Here is a 12,049-nt window from a genome sequence, read left to right as displayed (position 1 = left end):
TCCCTCCAGACTAGTCAGGTCCTTCCTAAAATATCAAATGTCCTGTTCGTCTTTCTTAGTCTCCAAAATATTTTTTGTCATCTACCTCCCCTCCCACGTCGTACTTTTTTAATATCCAGTCACTTGAATTTGAATCATTCATATATATATATATATATATATGTATGTATGTATGTATGTATGTATAAAAGAAATGAGTGAAGAATCTCCAAAATATTTTTTGTCATCTACCTCCCCTCCCACGTCGTACTTTTTTAATATCCAGTCACTTGAATTTGAATCATTCATATATATACATATATATATATGTATGTATGTATGTATGTATGTATGTATAAAAGAAATGAGTGAAGAATCTATCATAAAATCAATTAGTTATATGAGTTCATAGTTTACATTATCCCAACATTTAGTACTCATGGCTGGCGTTCGCATACCTAATCATATTTATAAGGCTATGTCGGTGGCTGAGTCTACTCTCTACTTTGTATTAGAGATTAAGCAGAGACGTTAATCCTACCTAGCTAGGTAGATGATAATAAGTTGTGAAGTACCGAGTACGTACGTACGTACCAAGTAAAAACAAGTAATGTGCATATGATCATATCAAATCATATTCATACTGAATTTATATTATTGTAATAAAAGCCAACTCATGATGATTCATGGATATCATTCATATATATAGCTAAGGTTCTGTGTCCTGATCGGCATTACAATTAATGAAGTTTAATTAAAGATATCCAATGTGTATATACTATAAACTATTTAGTTTTATTGGAGCATATCCTCGGTGGAAAACCTTAGTTTAAATTAGATTAATTATATAGTTCGTTCTTTTGAAAAAATAAAAATAAAAAACTTGCACTGTTTGTGTGCATGCTTATCTTTTGTCAAGTACGAGCCTTGCAGCGTGGGCTTATAACTAAGCAAGTGATTAAAGTTATTAGTTGTATGAATAATTAAGTCAAGTGGGTAAAAGATTCATTATCACTTTTTGTGAGATCATATTAAGCGCGTTTGAACTCTCAAGTTAGTAAGGCATACCCACTTCTAATAGGGGCGTAGCAAACAACAATTGTTGTTTCTCATATTCAAAGGAATCCATGTGTTACTAGTTGACTAATGAATGACATGAGTAATCATAAATTTTCATATACATGTTTACGATATATAAGCGTCCCCATGTTGCATATAAATGTTTTGTTTTTAATATATTTGATGTTATCAACATTAAAAGGTGAAAGAGTGGGCCTAACTGTCTTAAATTTTATAATGAGTTAATCATGATAATTTGATTTAAATTCAACTTAGCAAGAATTGAACTTTATACATTTTACTCACAAATAAAAATAAATAAGACTATACCATAGTAATATTAAGTAGCTATTCCATATAGACGTTAAGTAGGAAAAACAGAAGGAAAAAAGGATGACCTTGGGGATGTCGTGTTACTTTGTGATTCATAACAAAAAATCCATGCATCCATCAATTTTCAAGAAAAGCAACAAGGCATAACGATATTTAATTCTTTTGCTGATGTTGTTCTTGCTCTGCTCTCTCTGGGCCTTTTTCGTTCATTCAGTTCACAGCCTCCGCTTGAAAACTAGAAGAATCCTCGAAGTGTTTATTTCTGCCAGGTGGCAGGTACCACACAAATAATTTTATTTTGTATAATGCTTGCACTCATTTGTAGGAGACGAGTTCATTTCCTCTCACGAATAATTTATATTAACTGTACAATTTTATAATAGGAAGTAATTAATTTTTTTAATTTTCATTGGAAATATCTTTAAAAAAAAATTACTTTTATTGAAGATTAATTAGTCATTCAAATTTATATTTTAAATTGTTACCAAAAGAAAAAAAAAATTACTGTTTGACGGTTCAAGTAGCAAATAACATCTTCATAATGAACCTTCTATTTATTTGATACTTTTGAATGATTAAACGATCTCAAATTTGAATGATATTTTGTTAAAATGATCTTCAAATGAAAATTAATAAATTTAAAGTTTTTTTAATAAAACAATATTACCTACACTAAAGGCTTAACCTTACAATAGACTAACAATAATGTGGTTCAAATTTGCCTTAGTAGAGAATCGAACCTAAGACTTTTTTTTTAATTTATTTTTATTTTTTTACAAACTATATTATTTACACTAAAGGGGAGGAGATGGTCTTAGCCTCACAATGAGCTACCAATAATGTAGTTCAAATTCGTCTTTGGCGGGAATCGTGACACACCCCGACCCGAAATGTCCACCTGGACTCCGAATCGAGCTATGCTGGCCGACACCAGGAAGTTGACGAAGTCATAAAGTGTAGTGATGTGGAAAGCGTAAGTAAATTTAAACTTAAAAGTACCTAAATGTAAGAGTGCGCATGCGAGCGTAAATGAACCCATTTCACAAGTGACGTCAGAGCATAATTAAAATATAGTAAGGTAGAATGAGAATTATACCATCGAAGGTAATCACCTATACCAAGATTTGCCAAGAACCCTCGTCAACACGAAAGCTTTGCTACTAAAACCTGGAAGGGCGAAAAACAAAGGTGAGTGGGCCTAAAAATAAAGTTTTGTAAAAACGTTTTTGAAAACATTATAACCCCTCATCGTAAAACAAGTATAGTTCCAACATATAACATACTACGTATGGTATGAAAATAATTATCGTAAACATGAATATCACCAGGATGCAACAATTCACGATATTCAACATATGAAACGCATGACAACCTATAAATCTATAATCACCATAACTCGAAAGAATGAACATATAATATCAAGTGCTCATTGACATATGTTGAAACACGAGTTCACTCAGAGATATTCGGACATAAACATGACTGTATGTAATAATGATTTACGTTATAGTACTACAATCACGTAAAGACTGGCGATATGCACATCACATACGAGTCCTAATTGCCTATAACAGTTTAGGACAGGACTGACACCTACAATGGATCCAAAGTGAGCTTATGGTGCAATGTGAACATACACATGAAAGACTGGCCCTGGCCCCGGGGGAGTATTAACACGATGAACATATAACATAAATATAGTCATGCCACAATGATTCGATAATTCTAGTCAACAACATATTATTTAAATAAAATGTTAATCATGGTCGTATATAAAATCCCATAGTAGTACGCATATATGTGCATCTCGTAGGATTTAGCATAGTTTTGTAAATTATTATAAACGTTAATCTAATCTAGGTATACGTAGTAAATTCTTTATTAAGTGTGTGTGTGTATATATATATGTGTGTGTGTGTGTATGTGGAAACAAAATAAATATATAGTATTTAAAAGCAAAGATCCACTCACAAATCATGTCGTCTGGTTGAACCCACTCGCGGGCATCGAAGCTCCTTGTGATGTGTTTCACCAAAAGGGAACCGAGTTATGGATGGTGTTGGCTGGAAAAAATAACCTACAAATGGCTTGGTGGCCACAACTTTTCCCTCGCCAGTTTTCTAGGAAACCTTCCCCGAGGTATTTTTTGCACTTGAACACCATCAAAACATGCACGTAGCTTCAGAACTAGACTTATGAGGGAATGATCAAGGAAGTCCCGAGGCTTACGTTGGTTGGGATTGTGGAGAACTCGCTAGGTTCCATGATAACTCGCCAAGGATAATGGTGGTTCGGTTTAATTTGTAGAGGAAGGGACGAGAGAGAAAAACGAGCTCAAAGCTCTGCCTTCAGTTCTGGTCGTACAAGTGGTTGGTGATGGCAGTAATATGAAAATGGTCTCGTTGTGAGGCTCGCACGGAGACGACGAGGTGGTGTTGCAATGTATTAGTGTACATGGAGGGAAAGGACAAGAGAGAGAGAGTTTAAGAGAGGACACAAGGAAGGTGCCCTGAGAACTCGCCGGATTGGTGATAATTGTAACTGGCGTGGTGGTGATGCCCTCGATTTGCAGAGAAGAAGAGAGTTTAAGTATGGGAGGAGTATGGGGTGTGGGCCCCAGGTGGTACACAGCGCAAGGCCACAAAAAGAAATACAGAAAATATCTCCCATAAACGTGAAATTACTAAAATACCCTTCATGTTTGTAGTTTTGTAAAATTTTAATTGTAGCTCTAATTTCGATTCTGCTTGCGTCCACGCGTTCGTACCGTTCAGTACTTCAAGAATACAGTAAAATAATAGCTCATACGCTTCACGAAATGATGGTCAATTAAAGTCAACAATCCCACATATAGGGGCATTTTCAACACTTCACTGTTTTAAAAATTAATAAAATCGTTGAATATAAGACCTCTCACATACAAATGAAGATGAATACTATTAAACTATAATACTAAGTGGCAACCTAAGAACTCTCAGTTGAAAGATTATAATCGTTAATTTTATTCAGTCCAAAATTACATTATTTCCAAATAGGATATGTGTATACCCATGGGATACAAGCATTATCTGTTTACTAGCCTCTCTGCACGCACTAACGTGCGTGCGAGAGGCATTTTTGCATCACGGGCGCTACGCGCCCTTAAAGGTGTATTGTGTTAGTTTTTCCCATTGTAATTGTCAAGATATACTTTAAATGTATTGTGCAAATAGGAACTTTTTTTATCATACACTTCCTTAAAAGTTATCATGTTTTTCCTTTTTACTTTGTGTAAAGTAATGATACCCCTTGACAATAACTTAACTGATTTACTCCCAATATCATATGTACCAGCCTTCTAGAAAACTCCCAATCAAGCTATCTTAGTATCACACACTCCATTATAAATGCTTACAATCACATAATTTCGTCACATAGCCAATAATATTACATTTTCGAAGTACGTGATTCAAAAAATCCAATGGTTAGATAAAGCTATTTCCTGCAAAAGATCGTAAGCACCTAACCAACTGCAGCTATATAATACCATGACTTCAATAATAAGGAAACATATAACATTGAGAGGTAATTTTAGACACAACTTCCCCCCATCTGTTCGGAATGCAACCAATTTAATGCCGACTCTGATTGCATAGTTCAGAAAGGTATGCCTCTAATGTATGATAAATTTTGCCAACTTGCTTCTCTTGATTTGGAAGGGTATGACTCCAATCGCTTTGTTTTCCAAAGCCATCTTATCATCTGCATCACCAATTGTAGAACAAAAGCTAATCCAATTGCTAATCTTAGCATCTGCTTCACCAATTCATCATCATCTTTTGATTTTGAGTGCCTTTATCGGATAGAGGGCAAGTACACAGTTTTATATCTTCGATATACAATATCAGCATTGATTTCTTTTGTGAACTAAATACATGCAAAATATGTGGTTGTTTTGAACTTTGTTATACGTCAAACCTATAATACAGGTGCTGGGACGTTGTCTAGAACAAAGATGGAGGTGACGATATGATGGAAAAAAAGGTCCTCTTCCTTCCTTCTCTACCGAGCATACTACATAATCTTTCCAATTTTCACTAAAATTATCTCCACAACTCATTGCAGGCTATAAGGAACTGGATTTAGAGAGAGCCTACCAAATAGAGATTTCTTTTACAGTAAAACCTATTTCTCTCGATAATGCTACACTTTCAAATTTGAAAATTTTGTGACATAATCGCTTGAAGAAAACCTTGATTGATTGTTGATCTTGATTGAAAACTGTTGATTTCAGCAAAATATGGACAACATGTACATATGTAAACATAGCGCCTACGTGTGAAATCAAAGCCATGCTTGCCACCCATTTGCTTGCACTTGATGCTTTAGATTTTCATGGTTAATCTGCAAGCAATGATGATAAAATAAGAAGTCTAACTATAATGCACAATCCCAACTATAAAGATTGTAAGCAACTTAACCTAAATACCTTTAAGTTTGACAATTTTCTCATGGCAATACTTTTACTCCAGTTACTTGTAGAATACTGAAAGATAAATATATTTGTCAAGTTTGAGGTAACAAATTGTAACCATATTTACAAAATTAAATAATAAGAAATATTACCTTAATCTTGTACTTCAACCTTTGTACTTTGAGACGGGTGTGATGCTTGTAAAACTGACAAAAAATGCAATTTTATTTATATTTGAAAATTGAATGCAATTTGAATTTATAGTATATTTGTATGAAAATAAGAGAAGACTTACCGTATTTAGAAAAGTTGTTTGGCCACTGTTAATCTTTTTTCTGCACCCATAAATTGTTTTATTTTATTTTATAATTTGAGATAATTAATTTGTAGAATGATATAGAGAATGCCATTAAAAATAAATAGTTAAGAAATGGTGTTGTACCTAATTTGTTGGACTTTATTCCAAATACGTATGATCTGAGGAGTTGTTGAAGGTTTTAATTCTTCCACAGCCTTTTTCATGCGCCACCTATATATTGAAGGTATATATAATGTTAGATTTCTTGTAACAAATTTGTATATAATTTAGGATACATACTGCTCATGCTTCTTCTTTTTCCACTCTTTGAGAATCAGTTGGCTTAGATCAGTAGTTTTTACTCCGACAGATATCTCCCAACCAGGTGTAAAAATAGCGACACGTCTGTTTGAGATCTTATCAATAGGTTCCTTCTTCATTTTTTGTGGCTTCGACAGTCACAGGAATCTTGCTCAGGGCACCTCTTAATCTTTTCAATCTATTCCTGAAAAAACAATCACATTAGAGGACAAAAAGGTATTATGTTTACAGAAGTCAATAGCTCTTAAAGAAAGGAATAAGAACCTCGAGGGCCACATAAGGAGAAATGCGACAATGTATAAACAATGAAAAAAGGAAAACTGAAAAGAAGTGGTTGGATTAATTGGAACACTACGTCTGTAATTTCATTGATCCTTCTGCCCTTTGTGAAGGAAAAATCAGAGTAGTTATAGCTTGAAATACAAACAAAAGGTTTGGAAAAATATGGTTTCTGTATTTATTTCTTCTTTATTTTTGCATTTGGAACTGAAAAGAACCCGATCAAACACTAAAAAGAGAGCCAACAGAATGAAAAAAGCAAAACTGAAGAGAAGAGGTTGGATTAATTGGAACATAACGTTTGTGATTTCATTGATCCTTCTTCCTATGCAACCAGCTCTCACGACTTGCTAAAAAACAATAACAAACGAAAGAATTTTTTGAGAGAAATTGAAGCTAAAACTTCATAAATATTGGGAATTTGCATGATTCCGTACATTTCAATTGCATCATCAACGAAACGTTGAAAGCCTTTGATTCGTGGAGAGAGGAAATAAAATTAAAGATACTTTGCGATGCTGCACATAGAGTTCTATTGGAGTAAAGCCAAGCCAAATCGATAGAACACCAATGGAACAGAGAAGTTATGATAAAAGGTTGTGTGAGTTTGAAAACTGTATGGAAACTGCTATGCAGTTTGAAAATTAAACGTGCTAATCCTGAAGATTTTTCTCCCCACGTTGGTTGTTCTCTCTCCTAAAATGGAGGAGTTATCTGTTTCTTTTTCTTTTTCTGTTAATAAAACAAATTTTATATTTTTGTATTTTGACAAAAATGTCCATGAGTTTTTTAATGTATTATATTGTGTCGGTTTTTGTTTTTTTTTGTTTGAGGGTTATTTTAGTCTAGAATTTTTTGGTGAAGCCTTGAGACACCAAAGTTGATTGCTGGCTTTCTAATATTAGTCTAGAATTTTTTGGTGAAGCCTTGAGACACCAAAGTTGATTGCTGGCTTTCTAATATTAAAGATTTTATTTTTTATTAATATTTGTTTCTGTTATTAACTCATTTGTAATGGGCCCATTGTACCGATGATGTGGACCTCAGCCCACTCAAATTCTGAGCAGAAAAATGAGTTAGACCAAAAGCAAGGACGCCACCTTCCTGCCTGGCTCGGGAGGTCTGAGACATGTATGAAAAGCCCACAATCAAGTCTTTTATTATTTAGGCTTTGGTTTTGAATGAAGATAATAATACGCGGCCCAGACTTCATTTTCGACATCGCGGCCTCCAGTCCGGTTCCAGAAGGAACGCGCATTAACGGAAGCGTATCCGACGTGGCAGACTATGATTGGGTGGAACAACTGTACGTTCAACGTGATTGGCCAATCTTGGAGGAAAACACGTTGCCATATGCAATTGATGGTTTGACACAAACTCGGGAATTGACCAAAAAGTGAGTTCAACTTTCATACAGTTTGTTTGGAGAGGAAATCAAATCACAACCAACGGACCAACGAACCAACTCAACACTCCATCCCACGACTTCCCAGGTCTCAGGACTCTCAGGGACTCTCTGGAGGAGGAGGAGGAGGAGGAGGAGGACCCTCGGACCCGCTGTCCGCCGAAGCCAGTCGAGCTACTGTTTCTATTGTCTCTCATTGAATTCAATCGAACAGAGAGAGTTTGAGTGGTTGGGGGTAGATCCACCATCCAAGCCCAGATCTTTCTTTGCGATGGCGCACCACAGAACCAAGCTGTTACTTGTGTTCCTCTTCTTCCTCTCCTTCGCTGTCGCCGCCCTCATTGCGGCCGCAGGGAAGAGCTATTATGAAATACTGCAGGTGCCCAAGGGAGCCTCCGACGAGCAGATCAAGAGAGCTTACCGGAAGCTCGCCTTGAAGTACCATCCTGATAAGAACCCCGGCAACGAAGAGGCCAACAAACGATTCGCCGACATTAACAATGGTATCTTTCCTTCCTTCTTTCTCAAATCTCAGTTCTTTTTCCTAGCTATAATAATCAATGGCAATGATGCCGAGAATAATAATAGGTCCTTTGATTGATTTGATTAGCATACGAGGTGCTTTCGGATAGCGAGAAGAGGAACATATACGATAGGTACGGAGAAGAGGGTTTGAAACAGCATGCAGCTAGTGGAGGCCGAGGTGGCGGCGGCATGGGAATGAACATCAACGACATTTTTTCCGAGTATGCTTCGTTCAATTTTATTGCTATACTTTTCAGTTTCCTTACTCCGTACAATTACTCACATCACATCGTAATTCATTCATGTTAGCAACCTACACCAATTCAAAACTGAAAAACTAGAATTTTAAGATTTAATGTCTCTAATCTATGGACCTGGGGGAGCATGTTTGAGTTTAATTACTTACTTAAAAGTAAGGTAGCAGTAGCTGGTATTGATTCCGAATAACTATTCAATGAGACAGAGAGTATGGGACCACACAAACACTGATTGATCGTGGTTTATCCAATTCAGTCCACGTTGAGTTATGCCTAGATTTTACTATAATGTGGGTTACATTGTACATATAGAGAACTGAGAGTTTCCAAATGATGAGGAACCAAGGAACCCTAAGATGTGGGTGAGGAGGCCCTTTGCTCTCCACTTCACACATTTAGTGAGGGCTTAGTGAGACCAAAAACAACGGTGCAAACAGCTTTACTTGTTGAACTTTCCATAAAACTCATCTTTTCTTTTTCATATAGGTTTTTTGGTGGTGGACGCCCTACGGAAGAAGAAGATAGAATCATCAAGGGAGATGATGTAATCGTTGAATTGGATGCAACATTGGAAGACCTCTATATGGGAGGCTCGTTAAAGGCAAGAGACATGTATATCTTTTAAGCTCTCAATTAAGAATATGCATTGCTATCTTCCAGTATCTAATATTAAGCATTCCTCATACAATGTGAAAGGTATGAAGTTGTTCGCCAATGCTACACTTTTACTTGCTACATTTGAACCATTCCAATAATGGGAAGTAAGCTTTAACAAAAAAAACAAAATAATGGGAAGTAATCACATCAACTGTGACAGAAAACAATATATAATGAAAATGATTTTTAGTGGTAGCCAATAGCAGGGCATAATTAGTTTCTCTCTCGCTGTCTCTCTGATATGGTCACTGCTTTTCGATGTGTTGTGTTTTCTGACATCTTGTTTCTACGTTTATTACATGCAAGAGAAACCAAGTTTTCCAAGCCTGTAGGCTGGTAGATGTTTCCATTTTTTGTGTGTGTGATTGTACATTGTCCTTATCAGGTTTGGAGGGAGAAGAACATTCTGAAGCCAGCACCAGGCAAGAGACGATGTAACTGCAGAAATGAGGTATATCACAGGCAAATTGGTCCAGGGATGTTCCAACAGATGACAGAACAGGTATATGCTTCAACAAACATTTCTTCCAGCAAAATCTTCTGAGTGCATTTCTATCTCTTTTGTTTCCCTGTCCCTTTCTTCAATTAGTTTCACTGGCTATTATGCTACTACCGTACTTACATACTTTGTTATGCTCTTTCAGGTCTGTGACCAATGTTCCAATGTCAAATATGAAAGGGAGGGATATTTCGTTACTGTTGATATTGAGAAAGGGATGCCAGATGGGCAAGTAAGCTTTCATTCGTCATTTTCTTTTGCAACTTGAATTTTTATTTCTGTCAATATGCTTATGTCAGTTAACAACAGATAACTTCCTCCATATGCGCATATTCGAATATCTCTTCCCAGTGTTTTCATGTATTCCCTCGTATATGTGTTGGTGTTTTAATTCCTGTTGATTCCTTTAGAGTATCATTATGAATCTTCTGAAATATAAGCTTTTAGTGTGAGCGGTAACTTTATTTATTGTTCCACATAAGATTGATGGAACTGCTTGATATTGTTTCAAATCCAGTTCGTAAGTGTAAATTTATGAAACTGGTTGATATTTCAATTTGTGAGTATAACTTTTATGAAACTGGGTTCTGTTTTGCAAAGTCGAAAGTTTCCTGGCTACGGTTGCTCTTAGTATACTCATGTCTGATTCGGATGAGATGAATTCTGCCATTTTACAGGAGGTGGTCTTCTATGAAGATGGTGAGCCTATAATTGATGGAGAACCTGGAGATCTAAAAGTTAGTTCTATGACCTTGCCACCTTGTTTAGTAAATTGATAATTCATGGGCCATGTTCTGGCAATAACTGTCCGCATTGTTTTTGCAGTTCCGCATCCGCACAGCAGCTCACGACCGGTTCAAAAGGGAAGGCAACAACTTACACACAACTATCACTATCACACTGGTATGAGCCGAATTAATTTGTGTGTTAGGTTTTATTGTTATCGTTAGCTAGCCAGGTTAGGAAAAAGTTGCAGCTAGCGTGAGGACCTTAAAACTGGACGTACAAGTTTTTAGGTTGTAGAATGTGGAGTTGATTTCTTGGGCTTACAATGTAACGTATATACAGGTTCAAGCTCTTGTTGGCTTTGAGAAGACTATTAAGCACCTTGATGATCATTTGGTGGACATTAGCTCAAAGGTGAGTGAGCATGGCATGTACTTGTCACCTGTAGGGAAATTTGCTTTAAAATATGTCATGCTTTTCTACCTTAAAATTTCTATGGGGAAAGAAGGGGATGGATAAATAGTATGGGTTAAACTGAGGTTTACGTTGATAACGATGCAGGGAATTACAAGGCCCAAGGAAGTGAGGAAATTCAAAGGGGAAGGGATGCCTTTACATTTCAGCAACAAGAAAGGAGATTTGTACGTAACATTTGAGGTTTTATTCCCGAACTCGGTAACAGATGATCAAAAGACAAAGATCAAGGCGGTTCTGGGATAAGTAAGTAGGAATAGAGGATATATAATTTTGTTTTTGTTTTGGTAGTTTAAAATGTTTTCCAATTGTAACATGATGAGATGAGTAGAGAGACATTAAGAAGGCCCTGAGTTGTTGTTTGAGCCCTGAGCCCCTCCTCCTGAGTTTTAGCCAACAGAGCAAAACATTTGACGACAAAAAGATATCTTTTGTTGTTGTTGTTATATCATCTTTTTGTGAATTTTTTACATGCATTCGACATTCCACAGTAGAGCCGTTAAACTGGATCGTGAATTGGGCCTGGTTAATGAGACGTCCAAAAATTATTGGATAAGGATTGGATTTGGGACTCAAAGTTGTGAAAATTGCAATTTGGGTGAAGTTGTGGTTGGAAGTTGGGGATGAGCTTACCTACTTTCCTTGCTGGCTTGCTTGCGAGTTTAGGCTGGTGACTATATTCCAAATTGGCATCCCAATTATTTCCCACCTACAAAAGAAGGGAAGCCGACTCTTTTTGTATGCTTGTGTTATCGGACGGCGACATAAAAAGTGGATCAACTCT

General features: G+C 36.2%; 2 protein-coding genes across 2 annotated transcripts; one reads left to right on the top strand and one right to left on the bottom strand.

The window, feature by feature from the left end:
• Positions 1-5,642: 5,642 nt before the first annotated feature.
• LOC125478553 lies at positions 5,643-6,562 on the bottom strand. Its single transcript, XM_048586810.1, has 6 exons — positions 6,423-6,562; positions 6,267-6,353; positions 6,120-6,159; positions 5,977-6,030; positions 5,840-5,896; positions 5,643-5,754 (listed from the first exon to the last, which is right to left on the bottom strand). The coding sequence occupies exons 1-6, from the start codon at positions 6,560-6,562 to the stop codon at positions 5,695-5,697; spliced, it is 438 nt and encodes a 145-aa protein (XP_048442767.1). The 3' UTR covers positions 5,643-5,694.
• A 1,554-nt stretch (positions 6,563-8,116) lies between these two features.
• LOC103931985 (dnaJ protein ERDJ3B) lies at positions 8,117-11,607 on the top strand. Its single transcript, XM_009341516.3, has 9 exons — positions 8,117-8,630; positions 8,738-8,873; positions 9,396-9,510; positions 9,952-10,068; positions 10,211-10,297; positions 10,743-10,802; positions 10,891-10,968; positions 11,134-11,205; positions 11,353-11,607. Exons 1-9 carry the CDS (start codon positions 8,399-8,401, stop codon positions 11,509-11,511), a joined length of 1,056 nt encoding a protein of 351 aa, XP_009339791.2. The 5' UTR covers positions 8,117-8,398; the 3' UTR covers positions 11,512-11,607.
• The last annotated feature ends 442 nt before the right edge of the window (positions 11,608-12,049 follow it).

Source organism: the organism of the source record quoted next, unplaced genomic scaffold (assembly GCF_019419815.1).
Source record: "Pyrus x bretschneideri cultivar Hongxiangsu unplaced genomic scaffold, Pyrus_bretschneideri_v1 Contig25, whole genome shotgun sequence".
In the NCBI taxonomy this organism is placed as follows: Eukaryota; Viridiplantae; Streptophyta; class Magnoliopsida; order Rosales; family Rosaceae; genus Pyrus; species Pyrus x bretschneideri.
This window is presented reverse-complemented; position numbering and strand designations above follow the sequence as displayed.

Coding starts and splice junctions, on each gene's coding strand:
- LOC125478553 (XM_048586810.1), bottom strand. CDS start 6,562: ATGAAGAAGGAACCTATTGATAAGATCTCAAACAGACGTGTCGCTATT. Junction 6,160..6,266: donor AATAAAGTCCAACAAATTAG/GTACAACACCAT, acceptor TTATGGGTGCAG/AAAAAAGATTAACAGTGGCC. Junction 5,755..5,839: donor GAAAATTGTCAAACTTAAAG/GTATTTAGGTTA, acceptor CATTGCTTGCAG/ATTAACCATGAAAATCTAAA.
- LOC103931985 (XM_009341516.3), top strand. CDS start 8,399: ATGGCGCACCACAGAACCAAGCTGTTACTTGTGTTCCTCTTCTTCCTC. Junction 9,511..9,951: donor ATATGGGAGGCTCGTTAAAG/GCAAGAGACATG, acceptor TGTCCTTATCAG/GTTTGGAGGGAGAAGAACAT. Junction 10,069..10,210: donor TCCAACAGATGACAGAACAG/GTATATGCTTCA, acceptor ATGCTCTTTCAG/GTCTGTGACCAATGTTCCAA.